Below are 17,323 nucleotides of genomic sequence, written 5' to 3' on the forward strand. Positions count from 1 at the left end.
GGGAGTGGATGTTTGTAGATGTGGTGCCAATCAAGTGGGCTGCTTTGTCCTGGATGGTGTCAAGCTTCTTGAGTGTTATTGGAGTTGCACCCATCCAGGCAAGTGGAGAGTATTCCATCAGACTCCTGACTCTTATCTCTCGCTCTTCTTTCAGATATTGAAACGGGAGCTAAACAACAACCAGGACAAGCTGGAGAAGATGAACCAGGACATGAAAAGGACCGAGGAATGCTGCAAACCTCTGGAGCTCAACTTCCAGGAATATTGCCCCGATATCAAGAAGCAGAAGGCTGAGGTTCAGAAGTTGAACGACCGCTTTCAGAATGCAAGCAATCAACTCAACCTGAGGTGGGCTCTCCGCTTATGAAAAAAAACATTATTTGGATGTCAGCATCACTGACAAAGCCAGCAATTCATTGCCCAGTTGCAATTTCCCTTGCAAAACATGGAAAATCAGAGCAGAATTAGGCCATTCGGCCCTTCGAGCCTGCTCTGTCATTCAATGAGATCATGGGTGATCCCCTATCTCAACACCATACTCCCACACTCTCCCCATACCCCTTGATGCCTTTAGAGTCTAGGAATCTATTTCCTTTTTAAATATATGCAGTGACTGGTCTCCACAGCCTTCTGTGGTAGATAATTCCACAAGTACACTTCCCTCTGAGTGGAGAAGTTTCTCCTCTTCTCAGTCCTTAATGACCCACTCCGTATCCTGAGACTGTGACCCTTGTTCTAGACCCTCCAGCCAGAGGAAACAATATCCATGCACCCAGTCATAGAGTCATACAATCTCTACAGTACAGAAGGAGGCTATTCAGCCCATCGAGTCTGTACCGATCACAATCCCACCCAGGCCCTATTCCCGTAACCCCACATATTTACTCTGCTAATTCACCTGACACTAGGGTCAATTTAGCATGTTCAATCAACCTAACCCGCACATCTTTGGATGTCCAACCCTGTCAGAATTTTAAACTTTTCAATGAAAACTTCTCTCATTCTTCTAAATTCCAGTGAAAACAGGCCCAGTCGACCTAATCTGATTTGATTTGATTTATTATTGTCACATGTATTAGTATACAGTGAAAAGTATTGTTTCTTGCGCGCTATACAGACAAAAGCATAGTATTCGTAGAGAAGGAAATGAGAGAGTGCAGAATGTAGTGTTACAGTCATAGCTAGGGTGCAGAGAAAGATCAACTTAATGCAAGCTAAGTCCATTCAAAGGTCTGATGGCAGCAGGGAAGAAATTGTTCTTGAGTTGGCTGGTACATGACCTCAGACTTTTGTATCTTTTTCCTGACAGAAAAAGATGGAAGAAAGTGTGTCTGGGGTGCATGGGGTCCTTAATTATGCTGGCTGCTTTGCCGAGGCAGCGGGAAGTGTAGACAGAGTCAATGGATGGGAGGCTGGTTTGCGTGATGGATTGGGCTACTTTCATGACCTTTTGTAATTTCTTGCGGTCTTGGGCAGAGCAGGAGCCATACCAAGCTGCGATACAGCCAGAAAGAATACATTTTATGGCGCATTTGTAAAAGTTGGTAAGAGTCGTAGCTGACATGCCAAATTTTCTTAGTCTTCTGAGAAAGTAGAGGCGTTGGTGGGCTTTTTAACTATAGTGTCGGCATGGGGGGGACCAGGACAGGTTGTTGGTGATCTGGACACCTGAAAACATGAAGCTCTCGACCTTTTCTATTTTGTCCCCGTTGATGTAGACAGGGGCATGTTCTCCTTTATGCTTCCTGAAGTCGATGACAATCTCCTTCATTTTGTTGACATTGAGGGAGAGATTATTGTCGCTGCGCCAGTTCACCAGATTCTCTATCTCATTCCTATACTCTGTCTCATCATTGTTTGATGAGGGGATGTCATCAGCAAACTTGAAAATCGAGTTGGAGTGGAATGTGGCCATTCCTCATACGACAATCCTGCCATCTCAGGAATCAGTCTGGTGACCCTTTGCTGCATTCTTTGCATTGCAAGTATCTCCTTTCTTAGATAAGGAGACCAAAACTGCACACAATAATCAAGGTGTGGTCTCATCAAGGTCATGTAAAGCTGCAGCAAGACATCCTTGCTCCTGTACTCAAATCCCCTTGCAATGAAGGCCAACTGGTGACTGGTGTACAAGCACACCCAGGTCCCCTTGTACATTTCCCAATCTATCACCATTTAAATAATGCTCTGCCATTCTCTTCCTCCATTTGAAGTGAATAACTTCAGACTTATCCACGTTGTACTGTATCTGCCATGTATTTGCCCACTCAATCAACTTGTCTAAATCACCTTGAAGCCTCCGTGCATCCGCCTCACCACTCATATTCCCACCAGGTTTTGTGTCATCAACAAACTTGGAAATATTACTTTTGCTTCCTTCATGAATATCATTGAAAGTGGTGGTGAGTTGCCTTCTTGAATAGTCAGTCTAGTGCAAGTATACCACAGTGCTGTTAGGGAGGGATTTCCAGGATTCTGATCCAGTGACAGTGAAGGAACGGCAATATATTTCAAGTCAGGATGGTGAGTGAGTTGGAGGGGAACTTGAAGGTGGTGGTATTCCCATGTATCTGCTGTCCTTGTTTGTAGATGGTGGAGGTTTGGAAGGTGCTGTCAAAGATGGCTACAGCGCATCACACCAACAGTTTAATTTGTGACTTGTCTCCATGTCAAACCCCAAAGAAAGGTTTTGTTGCCTCTCCCTTTCTTGTGGGTTTCTTCCATTGCCTCATAATGTAGTTCTCATTTGCTAATGGAGCAGGAAGGCTGAGTGGGATAAGGCTTTGGTAATGTGGGTTTTGGAAAGGCACGGTTGGCACCCAACCTCCATTCCACGCCCACTAGACTCACCTAGTTTTCTGGATGGCCAGTAAAGACTGCCTGAGATGGATGGGTATCCCATTGATTGTTACACTCTCTCTTCAGTGAATTGAGTCCTCTCTCCCCCAGTCTGTGCTGAATTATCTGAGGTAATCCAAGGTGCCATAATTGGCCTCAGCACCTCCATGTTAGGGAGCCGTCAGCCGGGCCACATGGTGCTGAACATACCCAGTGACTGCAACTGGAATCTGGCATTTGAGGATAGAATTGGGTTGGTTCTCATATTTCCTCATTTACTCTGCTAATTCCCCTGTCACTAAGGGACAATTTAGCATGGCCAATTCACCTGACCCACACTTCTTTGGACTGTGGGAGGAAACCGGAGCACCCGGAGGAAACCCACGCTGACACAGGGAGAACGTGCAGATTCCGCACAGACAGTGACCCAAGGCTGGAATTGAACCCAGATCCCTGGCGCTGTGAGGCAGCAGTGCTCACCACTGTAGCATTTTACAATGAAATATGTTGAAGTGTAGTCACTGTTGTAATGTAGAAAATGTGGCAGCCATTATGTGCACATCAATCTCCCACAAACAGAAATCAGCAATGAGGTAATGTACAGATCATCTGTTTAGTGACGGACAAACACTATTTAAGTTGTGAGTATTGGCAATGATACTGATAAAGCAGCATGGCAGCACAGTGGTTAGCACTGCTATCTCACAGCGCCAGGGACCCGGGTTCGATTCCGGCCTTGAGTTACTCTCTGTGTCGAGTCTGCACATTCTCCCCATGTCTGCGTGGACTTCCTCTGGGTGCTCCAGTTTTCTCCCACAGTTCAAAAGACATGCTGGTTAGGTGCAATGGCCATGCTAAATTCTCCCTCAGTGTACCTGAACAGCGGCAGAGTGTGACGACTAGGGGATTTTCACAGTAACTTCATTGCAGTGTTAATGTAAACCTACTTGTGACACTAATAAATAAATAAAGACACCCCCCCACCCCCCACTATAGATATCTTACAGCTATCCAAAAGGTCAGGGAAGCCTCGGTTCAGTATCTGATCTGAAACATTGCATGTTCTAACAGTGCAGCACTCCCTCAGTTTTACACCGGAACATCAGCCAGCATTTTGTTCTCAAGTCTTTGGTTGAGGGCTGAACCCACAAGCCCCTGTCTCAGTGACAAGCATTCTACTGCTCTGCAAGACCTGGAGCAAAACCCAAGACCTGGAGCTGTTCAAGTTCCATATCGCTGGGCTTCACGCAGAAATTGGATTCTTGCATTCATGTTCTAACACTGCTTTCCTTCACAGTCATTACTGCATCTCCTGCTGTATTCTATTGTGAAGTATTAGATACTCCTCTCAACACAAACATCACAGTGTGTTCTGATTCTTCACAGAGAGGATATGCTTCAGAATTCCGACACAGCCTATCAGCGTTACAAAACATCCCAGCAGGGACTCAACACCTGGATGAACAATCTTCCTAACAATCAAGTGCAGCCCACAGCCGGCCTGAGTGAGGTCAATGCCAAACTTGATTCTCAGAAGGTGGGTGTTTTCTAATCTTGGAGTTCTGAACTGCCCCGCGCTGCCTTTCTTGTCCACATGTTTGTGACGACCCAGCTCACATTCTGTAGAAATCTACGTTTTACAATGGCTTCACTCATCGAGTTAGGTTCAGATATTGGAGTGAATTTGCCCAACGACCCCTTCAAGTGGGCCTCAAGTCTTGAGGTGTTGCCGTCTCCCACGCAAGAGCAATGTGGTTGACTCTCAACTGCCCTCGGGCAACTAGGGATGGGCAATAAATGCTGGCCAGCCAGCACCGCACATGTCCCACTCATGAATAAAAAAGAAATTACCTCTGTAATCTTCCTGTCCAGTAGCACAAACACCACAGGAAATAGAGGGAAGGATGCAGAGATGAACAAGAGAGGTGAAAACTGAATAATAAGGAAGAGGGAACTAAAACAAAGGTGATGATCCACAAGCAAAATGAGAAGGGAAGAGAAACAACCAATACTAACTTATACAGGGTATAATACATGGCGATGGGCATTCAAAGTGTGCTAAGCCATAAGCCTCCCCACCCAATGGGTAATGCACATGCCACTGTAGTGCACTGAGAGACGGGACACAAAATGAGTGAAAGGTCTCAGAATTTGGTTTGGATATTCTTAAAAGTGCATGTGCATATTGAATGCTGAGCCAGCAAACAAAAAGCCTAATCTCATTGAGTTATCTTCATCCATTTCCTCACAGAGACTGGTGAACGATATCAAGAAGAAGGAAGCTGAGAAAGACGCACTTGTCGATCTCTCCCATGACCTGCAGTCAACCCTGAAGGTTTGTGTCTGTTTCTAATTGCGAGGTTTAACTTCATAGCAGCTGTAGTTGAGCCGGTCACAGGTGGTCCCAACACAAGGATAAAGTTACAAAGCCGCATCTATAACAGATTTAAAAGATTTAGAAAGGAAAGAACTTGCATTTATACACTGCTGTTCACAACCTCAGGACTTCCTAAGGGGCTTCACATTGGCAGCATCAGATAGAAATGGATGTGGAGCCAAGAAGGAGATATCAGGTGGTGTGAACATACTTAGTCATAAGAGATGAACCCTACTTGAAAAGATTGCAAATGTCAATCAAGTCACGACTAAGTTGTCTCTGATCTTGACTCTGGGTTCAAGTTCTACTCCTGAGACAAGCACTCAGAAATCTCGGCTGATACAGTACAGAGTGAGATCCTGCCTTTCATTTGTTCAAATCAAGATGTCTGTTCCCTAAGATGGGAGTAAAATATCCTATTTTGAGGAAGAGCAGGGAAGCTATCCCCAGTGTCTTGGGGATAATTTCAGTATTTGGGGTGGCACAGTGGTTAACACTGCTGCCTCACAGCACCAGGGACGCAGGTTCAATTCTGGCCTCGGGTCACTGCCTACGTGGAGCCTGCATATTCTCCCCGTGTCTGCGTGGGTTTCCTCCGGGTGCTCCGGTTTCCTCCCACAGTCCAAAGATGTGTAGGTTAGGCGGATTGGCCATGTTAAAGTGACCCTTAATGTCAGGGGGATTAGCAGGGTAAATATGTGGGGCTGCAGGAATAGGGCCTGGGTGAGATTGTGGTTGGTGCAGACACGATGGGCCAAATGGCCTCCTTCTGCAGTGTAGGGATTCTATGATTCCATATGTCCTGGCCAAAATTTATCCCTCAATCAATCTCAGTAAAACATGTTATCTGGTCAATTGCTGTTATTGTGCAACCCGTGGGCTCCATTCTATGCTCTAGTGCAGTGGTTCCAAACTGGTGTGTCGTGAAAAAAGAATCAAAATTCATGCAATTAAACTAAAACTAACCTTTGTCTTCAGCTCTGTGTTTGGCATCAATGAGCCTCAGGCCTCCTGCGTGAGTGCAGCAGGGAAAGAGGCACAAATGCGTGGTTTAGATTTTTACGTTGGTCAGGCTCATGTGTAATTGGGACTTGGAGCTGAAGATGACGGTACCATGTACCCACACAAGAAGCAAAAACTCAGAAAAGGTGCAAAAACCCTGGGAGAAGTGAGAGACAGTAACAGTTTTAACAACACCAGGTTAAAGTCCAACAGGTTTATTTGGTAGCAAATACCATTAGCTTTTGGAGCGCTGCTCCTTCGTCAGATGGAGTGGAAATCTGCTCTCAAACAGGGCACAGAGACACAAAATCAAGTTACAGAATACTGATTAGAATGCAAATCTCTACAGCCAACCAGAGATTTGCATTCTAATCAGTATTCTGTAACTTGGTTTTTGTGTCTCTGTGCCCTGTTTGAGAGCAAATTTCCACTCCATCTGACGAAGGAGCAGCGCTCTGAAAGCGAATGGTATTTGCTACCAAATAAACCTGTTGGACTTTAACCTGGTGTTGTTAAAACTCTTACTGTGTTTACCCCAGTCCAACGCCGGCATCTCCACATCAGAAGTGAGAGAGACAGAGAGAGGTTAAAAAACACAGGTGAGAGCAGAGGGAGAGGCTAAAAATGAAGTTCCCAGTAAGGGAAGCAGACAGAGAAAATAGGAGGTGTGCCTCCATACTGCTTTACAGTATAGAAATGTGTCTGGACATATAAAAGGTTGTGAACCACTGGCCTCGTGGGGACAGAGTGTCTTGACTCACTTGGTGTATTGGGATGTCCCCGCCCTTGGATCCTAACCCAGGGTCTTGTAAGGGGGGAATCACAGTTAGTCAAAGGCCCTGCCCCTCAATTGCAGACTGGAGGGTGGCTGTGGGTTTGAGAAGCTGTAGACACCCCCAATCTAAGCCAGCACTCCTGAAATGGGTAATGTTTTTCTCCTTTTTGAAGAATTACGAAACTAACAATGACAAATATCGGGCAACTCTGGACCCTGCCACTGGAGCATCTAAAGTGAAGAAACTGAGGACTCAGACCCTGCAAGAGAGCGTCAATGATCAGGTACGGGAGACAGTACAGTGTGAATCGCTCAACGTACAGACCAGGGTGACCCACCGGCCTGCATTTTCTGGAATCCTCCTGTAATCCCGCCTTTTGTCCCGTGTCCTTTCCGGAAGACGTTTTGCCCTGGACTTCTGCAGGAAGGACTTTGATTTGTGCATGTGTCAGGAGCGGCCGGCTGGCAGCTTGTGATTGGAGCTCTCCCGTGGGTATCCAGCGGGGATGGACATAGCATCAGAATGGAGGCAGGTCACGTGGCTGCACCACCCCTCAACATTCCCCATCCCCTCCTCAGTCACAGATGTGGCAGCAGCCCCCCCGCCCCACCCACAACCCTCTCAGGTTCACCAATATCAGTGCCCCCCCACAACCCAATCTGCCCACAGCAAAATGACGCTTATCTTTTCAGGCCAGAGTCTATCACCCTGCTTGAGGAGCTGCGACATTCTCCTCCTTCCTCCCCCGCTCCCTCTGCTGCTCTCCTAAAGGGCCACGAGGGTGAGACCAAACTCAACAGCTTATAAACAGAGAGAGGATCAGTAACAAAAAACAGTGGGGAATGCAGGAGAAATTTCTTTATCCAGAAAGTTCCTGCAATGCGTCACTCACTACCGCATTGCCACATTTAAGGGAAAGCTCGATAAACACATCAGGAGAAAGGAAAAACAAGATTTGCGTTATATAGCGTCTTTCAAAACGACGCGATGTCTCAATGTGTTTTAAATATTTTTGCGATTCAGGAAGTGCCATAGCCAGCTGGAGATATTGGAGAGCTCTTGGCCACGTTACAAGACAAAAAGCTAATGACACTTAAACAGGAGCTCAGTCCAGTTGACTTTGCATCAAGATCCTGTATAAATACAGGAGGGACCTTCAGAGACTACAGGTGGGATTTTACAGCTTCGCTCGTCCCGAAACCGTAAAATCCCACCCGAGGTCAACAGAGTTTTCTGTGGTCCGCCCCTCGTACGCTCCGATTCCCATGGCGGGCAGCCGGGTGATCACAGGGTGATTTTTTAAATTCACTCATGGCATGGCATGGCTGAGCCAGAATTTATTGCCCAATCGTAATTGCCCTCGAGCTGAGTGGTTTGCGAGGCCGTTTCAGAGGGTATTTTTAAAAAGTCAACCAAATTTCTGTGGATCTGGAGTCACATGTAGGTCAGACCGGGTAAGGACGGCAGATTTCCTTCCCTAAAGGACATTAGTGAATCAGATGGGGTTTTACAACAATTGGCAATGATTTCATAGAAACTAAAAGCAGGAGGAGGCCATTCGGCCCTTTGAGCCTGCTCCGCCATTCATTTTGGCTGATTTCATGGTCATCCAGATTTTTATTGAATTCAGATGTCACCATCAGCCATGGTGTGATTTGAACTCGGGTCCATAGAGCTTTACCCAGGGTCAGAACCGGAGGCCAGAAGATGAAGAAAATTGTTTTTTACTCAGTGACTTGTTACGATCTGGAATGTTCTGCCAGAAAGTTTGGTGGAAGCACATTCAATAGTAACTTGCAAAAGGATAAATACATGAAAATGAAGAATTTGCAGGGCTATGAGGAAGGGACAGGGCAGTATTGCAATAAGACTTTCAGAGAGTATGCACAATAAGCTGATTGTATGATGCTAATGCTCTCTCGCTTGCACCCTTCCCCAGACAAAGCCTCCACTGAATTCTCACAGCTCTGGAATAACTTTCTGTTGTTGCAGGAGAAGGACACCGTTAAACGTTTTGCTGAAATTGCTTCTTCGAATGACCAATTGCTCAACCAGCTGGACTTTGTGACAAAGGTTAAGCAAAAGGTAAGGCGAATGTTGCTGCTAACTGAAGGATTTCATAACACAAGTGTTGATATTTACACACATTCTCCTCACTGTGAACTGACCTCACTCAGTTCTGGGATTAGTGGCCTTAGTGCTCGGTCACTCATGATCAACCCTTCCTTCTAACCGGCAGTGAATGGTCATTCCACAGGAGTTTACATGGAGACACAAGTACACAAGAAATAGAAGCAGGAGTTGGTCACCAGGCCCTTCAAGCCTGCCCCGCTATTCATTACGATCATGGCTGATCTATACCGGCCTCAGCTCCTTCTCTGTGCCGTTTCCCCATAGCCCTCTATTCCTCGATCTATCAAATATTTATCCACCTCCACTTTAAATACTTCCAATGATCCAGCCCCCATCACCCTTTGGGGAAGAGAATTCCAGAGATTCACCACCCTCTGTGAGAAGAAATTTCTACGCACCTCAGTTTTAAATGACCGGCCCTTTATCTTGTAACTATGTCCCCTTGTTCGAGACTCTCCCACTAGTGCAAACATCTCACTATCTACCCTGTCAAGCCCCCTCAGGATCTTATTTAAGTAAGATCACCCCTCACTCCTCTAAATTCCAAGGAATACAGAGCCAGACTATTTAGTCTCTCTTGATAGGACAACCCTCGCATCCCAGGAATCAGCCTGGTGAATCTCCTTTGGACTGCCTCCAATATTACTATATCCTTCTGAAGATAAGGGACCAAAACTGTACTCAGTATTCCAGGTGAGGCCTCACCAACACCCTGCACAATTGCAACAAAACCTCCATGTATTTAAACTCCAACCCCTTTGCAATAAAGGCCAAAATGCCGTTTGCCTAAGAGTCACAAATGACTCTCCTGGGATATCCCGGTTATATGCAATGAAAGGACTTTCCTGAATTGTCTGACATGGTCTCAGGAAGCCCTCAATCCCTTTGCAACCAATGAAATGCTGTTGAAGTGCAGTTAATTGTTGTAATGTGTGAGGCATGACAACCAATTCACACACAGCAAGATCCCACAAGTATTAGTAATGGCCAGATCATCTGCGATAAATTGAGATAAATATCTTGCCCAGGTGCCACTAGTGATGAGAATACAGGTGTCCATCTCCATGCACAGCTTAAAGGGAGAATATAAAAAACATCAGGTAGGCAAGTCCCTGAGAATGGTCATGACTTAGAAACATAGAAAATAAGGACAGGAGGAGGCCATTTGGCCCTTCAAGCTTGCTCTGCCATTCATTCTGATCATGGGTGATCATCCAACTCAGTAGCCTGTTCCTGCATTCCGCCCATATCCTTTGATTCCTTTTGCCCCAAGGACTATATTTAGCTGCTTCTTGAAAACATACACTGTTTGGCCTCAACTACTTTCTGTGGTAGTGAATTTCACAAGCTCACCACTTTCTGGGTGAAGAAATTTCTCCTCCTCTCAGTCCTAAAAGGTTGATCCCATATCCTCAGACTGTGACCCCTGGTTCTGGACACCCCCACCATCAGGAACATCCTTCCTGCATCTACCCTGTCTAGTCCTGTTAGAATTCTATAGGTTTCTATGAGATCCCTCCTTCTTCTTCTAAACTCCAGCAAATACAAACCTAACCAACTCCCCTCAGATTTCAATCCCGCTGTTCCAGGAATCAGTCTGGTAAACCTTCACTCCCTCTATAGCAAGAACATCCTTCTTAGATGAGGAATCCAAAAAGATGAGGAATCCAAAATTGCATACAATATTCCAGGTGTGGCCTCACCAAAGCCCTGTGTAATTGCATCAATGATGTGGAGATGCGGGCGTTGGACTGGGGTAAACACAGTAAGAAGTCTCACAACACCAGGTTAAAGTCCAACAGGTTTATTTGGCAGCACTAGCTTTCGGAGTCTCAGGCTCCTTCAATGACTGGTGCACAAAGGCACTCAAGTCTCACTGCACATTCCCCTCTTAATCTATAGCCATTTGGATGATAATCTGCCTTCCTGTTTTTGTTACCAAAGTGGATAACCACACTTTTACCCACATTATCTTGCATCTGCCATGCATTTGCCCACTCACTCAATTTGTCCAAATCACACTTCTTCACTCATGATCCCTAGTATCAAAAAACCATTTTAAACGCTGTGGACACTGCATTGCACCCAGTCCCATCTGGGACCTTCCTGATAGTGTCACTGTCTGTATAAATAGAGCAAAAAGGTAAACCAAATGAAATGGAGATAATTGTAGTTCCCGGCTTCACATTTAGTCCGAATGTTGGGCTTCTCCTTCGGGAAAAAGTTCTTTACCATTATAACTATTAAACGTTTTTAAAAATGCAACTGATCCAGTTTTGGCTCTGAACAAGGGGGAAGTGCAAATTTCTCAATGGCCAATAATTGCCCACCTTGACCCATGGTCTCATAGTTCAGCAAAATGAGCATTGTTGTTGGGTCTAATGGTCAGATAAATGAACCCCAAAAACTTCAGAACACCAACATGATTCAAAATATATGACAGTTACTAAATAAAATCCAATAGAGGGTTCAGGAGAAACATCTTTACCCAGAGAGTAGTTAGTATAGGGACCTCACGAGCACACAGTGTAGTTTTCAACTGTATTTAACAGGAAACTGGTAAAACATATGAGGGAGAAATATGCTGATATAGTGAGAAGAATTAGAGTGGGAGGAGTCTCATATGGAGCATAAACCTTCATTCATATGGGCTCATATGGGCAGCACGGTAGCACAGTGGTTAGCACTGCTGCTTCACAGCTCCAGGGACCTGGGTTCGATTCCCGGCTTGGGTCACTGTCTGTGTGGAGTTTGCACATTCTCCTCGTGTTTGCATGGGTTTCCTCCGGGTGCTCCGGTTTCCTCCCACAGTCCAAAGATGTGCGAGTTAGGTTGATTGGCCATGCTAAAAATTGCCCTTAGTGTCCTGAGATGCGTAGGTTGGAAGGATTAGTGGGTAAATCTGTAGGGATATGGTGGTAGGGCCTGGGTGGGATTGTGGTTGGTGCAGACTCAATGGGCCGAATGGCCTCTTTCTGTACTGTAGGGTTTCTATGATTTCTATGAAACACTGGAACAAACCAAAAAAACTAAAATATTACAGAGATCTGTAATAAAAACAGAAAGTGCTGGATAAACTCAGCAGGTCTGGCGGCATCTGTGGAGAGAGAAACAGAGTTAACAATATGAATGCAATAACCCTGAAATATTGGTTTTGAAATGTTTTTATTACTGTCTCTGTCATGCAAATCTTTTTAAAAATTCATTCATGAGATATGGGTGTTGCTGGCTGGGCCAGGATTTATTGCCCATCCCTGATTACAAGACCCAGGGACGATTCCCAGCTTGGATCACTGTCTGTGTGGAGTCTGCACGCTCTCCCCGTGTCTGCGTGGGTTTCCTTCGGGTGCGCCGGTTTCCTCCCACAGTCCAAAAGACGTGCTGGTTAGATGCATTGGCCATGCTAAATTCTCCCTCAGTGTACCCAAACAGGCGTCGGAGTGTGGTGACTTGGGGATTTTCACAGTAACTTCTTTGCAGTACACAAACAACAAAGAACAATACAGCACAGGAACAGGCCCTTTGGCCCTCCAAGCCCGTGCCGCTCCCTGGTCCAAACTAGACCATTCTTTTGTATCCCTCCATTCCCACTCCATTCATATGGCTGTCTAGGTAAGTCTTAAACGTTCCCAGTGTGTCCGCCTCTGTAATGTAAGCCTACTTGTGACACTAATAATTAAACTTAAACTTAATTACCCTTGAACTGAGTGCCTTGCTACGTCATTTCAGAGTTGACTGCATTGCTGTGGCTCTGGAATCACACGTAGGCCAGACCAGGTAAGGATGGCAGACTTCCTTCCCTAAAGGACATTAATGAACCAGAGGGGTTTTTTATGACAATTGTTTCATCTTCATCTTTAGAATTTTATAGAATTCAAATTGATGTAAATCTATGTAATATCTATGTAAATTATGAATGAAGGTTCTGAAACTTCTTACTCTTTTTCCTCAAGCAACAAGAAACTCCGGTGAATGAAGTGATATCACAACAGAACGTACAGTCACAAAATGCACTCTTTGCTAAGAAAGGCTCTGACCTGCAAACCCAGTATAAAGATGAGGAGAAGAAGACAAAATTAGCTGAAGCAACTCTCCAAGAGCAGAGTAAGAGACTTAGTCTTCTAAGGGCACGGAGACCCCTGGATAGAACAGAAGAGAAAGAGGTGGTGGAGTACTACAGGGACCCCAAGGTAGAAAGCAACCTTTCTGCTTTACGTAACAAAATCCATGACGTACGGAAACAAAGACAGGGAACTCAGAGTGTCATCGATTCAACAAAGCAACAAATCAGTTTGTTGGAGGATGTACAAAAGAATGCCCAGACTGGCCAGATCATCAAAGAAGTGAAGAAGATTGAGAGGAACCCTGCCCTTGATGTTGAGGCCGAAAATCTACGCAGCGAAATCGATACTCTGAGAAGTCAGAAACAAATCACCATTGGTGATTGGGACCGCCTGACAAGAGAGGTCACCGTCCTCGAGCAGAAACCAATCAACATCAAAGAAAAGGTTGTCACAGTCGAAAAGGTCAAAGTGGAGAGGGACCCAGTCATGTTGAAGGCTACCAGAAGCCTTCAGAATGAGATTGATGATGAGAGTCAGAAGAAGCAGTCGCTACTTGAAAAGATACGGCTCTTAAGAGTTCACATTGAAACATTGGAGAAGAAAACCGGGAAGATTGATCCAAAGGTCATGATTAAGGAAATCAAGAAGGTAGAAAAGGACCCACAACTTGAAAAGGACTTAGCCAAGCTCCGAAGCCTCTGCGAGGATGAAAGCCAGAATAATAGCCTCCTTGAGAAAGAACTGAGTAAGCTGCAGAGGAAATATAGACTTGTGGCTGACCAAAAACCAAAAATAGAAATAAAGGAAATTGTCCGTGAGAATTTCTGCGTCCTCCCAGAAACGGAGCAAGAGATAACAAAACTAAAGAAAGAGATTCGAGAAACTGCAAAGAGAAGGGGTGACGTGGAGATGGAAATCACCATTGCACAGGGAGACCTGGAAGTGCTCAAGGATAGGAAACCCCAAATTCAGTACAAAGATATCACAAAGGAGGTTGTGAAGCTTCAAAAAATCCCAGCAATGCTCAAAGAAATTGATGAGATCAAGCGCCAGCTCCCTGAAATGGACAATGACTATGATGATATGCAAGGAAAGATTAAGAGGTTGAAGGTAGAAAGAGATGATTGGCGGAAAGAAAAGTCAAAGATTGAGACCAAGGTGGTGACCAAGGAAATCACAAAATATGAAGATGATCCAATTTTGGAGAAAGAGCTGGTGCGCCTCCGAAACACAGTTCGTGAGGAATCCGAGAAACGAAGGAATATCGAATCACTGGTGTTTGACTTGCAAAATATGTACTCCCTGCTGCAGAGACAGAAACCTGAGGAGAAGATAGTCGTTAAGGAAATGGTTCGTTTGGAAAAAGATCCGAAACTTGCCATGGAGCACAATAACCTTAGCCAAAACTTGGATGAAGAGCGTAAGCAGAGACGTACCCTGGAGATAGAAGTTCAGCATCTAAAAGCTCTTGTGGAGGAAAAAGAGGCAGAACTAAATCTCGAGGAAGAAAGGGGTCTCCGGCAGGAGGTTGAGAACGAAGTGAAACAGGTCAGAAGCAGAATAGGTGAGCTGGAGTCAAATCCTCCTCCCATGGAAGAGAACATTGTCACCGAACAAGTCCTTAAAGTGGAAAAACATCCATTACTGGAAAACCTAGCTGGAACACTTCGTCAGAAACTAGACAAAGAAAGAAATAAAGCTGCCAACTTGGAGAAAGATATTAAGAAAGTTCAACTCCAACTGGAGATTCTGCACAAGGAAAAATCTCAGGAAAAGCTTATCTGCAGAGAAGTTATCCGGATTGAGAAAGATAAGGCTTTGGAGCAGGAGAGAGCTCATGTTCGAGATTTGTTCAACAAGGAGAAGAATACCAGGCTTGACTTGGAGGAGGACTTAAGGAGGGTTAAAGACAGGACCAATAACTTAGAAGACTCAAAGGCATCACGATCCCGTGTGGAATCTGAGTTAAAGCAGGCTAGGGATGCTGCTCTCCGTGAGAGGGCTAACCTAGAGGAGGAGCTGAAAAATCTAGAGCAGGAAAAGGCCCAAAAGACCTTTGCCCATAAAGAGGAATTCAAACGTCTGAGTCTGCATCATGAAAACGAGAAGCAAAAGATGCACGAGCTGGATGCTAAACTGACTTGGATAGAGAGAGAGATTTTGAAGGAGAGAGACAGAATTCACGAGAAGGAATACACAATCAGAGATCTTGAGTCACAGATCAACAGGGAAGAAGCCCGTCATCGAGACATGCAGATGAGAGAAACCAACTTGTCCACTAAGATATCCATTGTGGATCCAGCAACCGGCGATGACTTATCACCCTATGAGGCTTACAAAAAGAACTTGATAGATAGGGCACAGTACATTCACCTTCAGGAGTTAGAATGTGACTGGGAAGAGATTTCCACTCACGGTCCATCAGGAGAAACTGCTGTCCTGCGAGACAAGAAAAGTGGGAAAACATATTCCATTGAGGCTGCCTTGAAGGACAGAAAAATCACTCACGAAGAACTGCAACTTTATAGGGATGGAAAGCTCCCAATATCCGAGTTTGCGTTGCTAGTAGCGGGTGAAGAGAAACCAACAGCATTAAACATAGGCTCATTAAATTCCATGCCACCAATTTCTCCCACATATCAATCGTCAAACTATTCAAGCCCGAACTTTGCAACATATAGGGCACATAGTGACAGGGATCTGCAACCCATAGCTGGAGTCTATGATAAAACCACTAATTCACGGTTGTCTATTACAAATGCTTTGGACAAGAAACTACTCGATCCCATCACTGCTCAAAGGTTACTGGAGGCTCAGGCAGCCACAGGAGGGATTATTGATGTGATGACTAGGGAACGACATTCGGTCCACAAGGCAGTAGAGAGGAGCCTTGTTGACAAGACCCACGAGAGAAGACTGCTCAATGCGCAAAAAGCTTTCACTGGACTCGAAGACCCTGTCACAAAAGAACGCCTCTCTGTAGGGTTGGCTGTCCAGAAGGGCTGGCTGCCCACTGAGAGTGCCCACCAGTACCTGGAGGCCCAGTATCTCACCGGCGGACTGGTGGACCCTAATCACTCAGGCCGTTTGCCCATCACAGAGGCACTGAAGTCCAAAATGATCGACAATGACACTGCCAGGATCCTGCAGGAGGACTCCAATTACACAAAGGATCTCATGGACCCTAACACTAAGGAGCGAGTCCATTACAAGGAATTGATGAGTCGTTGCCAGAGAGACGAACTCTCCGGCCTCCTGCTTCTCCCAGTCCACTCAGAGCCTGGTCAGCAAACCAGCTATCAACCGACAAACCGATATGACTTCAGATCTCAATACTCACCATTTTCTAGTGGATACTAATCACTGCCTACAGATGCCACTGAGTGTTATGCCAATGTGTCTCCAACAACTTCGAGACTAAACTTCCTCTTTTAGTTACTCAATATAATGAAGTTATATTAAACATTTCTTTGCTTATTTTCCCACGGGGTTTAAGGCTATCCTCTCAAGTCTTGTTTATTTTTATATTTAAAGGTAGATACAGATTATAGAGGGGATTTTATTACTATGTCACTTTTTTCTGTGCTGCAATACATTTCTTCACACAGTGCACAAAGAACTGTAAGGTGCAGGATGTGAAACATTAGTCTACCTTATGTCCTAAAGAGTTAATGTTAACATGACTCAATTGCTTTAATAAACAAGCATGTGATTGAGTTACCTGAGTCTTCTGGTATATTCATTGATTAATTTCATGATAATTGTTTTGTGTTGCGGGGGGGAGATCAGGCAAGAGGGTCAAAGATTATCTTTGTCCCCATGACATTGCATACAAAGGACTAAAGACCATTCATGACCCCATGACAGACAAAGGGTCATTCACGGCACCATGGCATCATGGGTAATGAGCCAAAGATTGCTCATGATAGCATCTTAGGCAATTACCCAGTGGTGCTTTTTAACCCAAGGATGCGAGTCCCACTGTACAGCACATGTGTGAGTGGATCTCCCTTCCTCCATCCTTGAATCTGTCCAAAATTGCAGAGGCAGGAGTCATTTACAAGGTTGGGGCAGGTCGAAGGAAACACACCCTCACTTCAAGGTGGAGCAGAGAATCCATCCTTGGTCCTTGA

At 45.2% G+C, this 17,323-nt stretch overlaps 1 protein-coding gene across 1 annotated transcript in view; it reads left to right on the forward strand.

Annotated features, from left to right (window-relative positions):
* LOC144501503 (envoplakin-like) overlaps positions 1 to 16,906 on the forward strand; it is an 82,395-nt gene extending 65,489 nt beyond the window's left edge. The window contains exons 17-22 of the mRNA XM_078225293.1: positions 155 to 348; positions 4,225 to 4,375; positions 5,090 to 5,173; positions 7,166 to 7,276; positions 8,986 to 9,078; positions 13,080 to 16,906. Of these exons, the coding sequence (XP_078081419.1) occupies positions 155 to 348; positions 4,225 to 4,375; positions 5,090 to 5,173; positions 7,166 to 7,276; positions 8,986 to 9,078; positions 13,080 to 16,550 (4,104 nt within the window). The 3' untranslated portion in view covers positions 16,551 to 16,906. The remainder of the gene's footprint in view (positions 1 to 154; positions 349 to 4,224; positions 4,376 to 5,089; positions 5,174 to 7,165; positions 7,277 to 8,985; positions 9,079 to 13,079) is intronic.
* The last annotated feature ends 417 nt before the right edge of the window (positions 16,907 to 17,323 follow it).

Source organism: Mustelus asterias, chromosome 12 (assembly GCF_964213995.1).
Source record: "Mustelus asterias chromosome 12, sMusAst1.hap1.1, whole genome shotgun sequence".
Taxonomy (NCBI): Eukaryota; Metazoa; Chordata; class Chondrichthyes; order Carcharhiniformes; family Triakidae; genus Mustelus; species Mustelus asterias.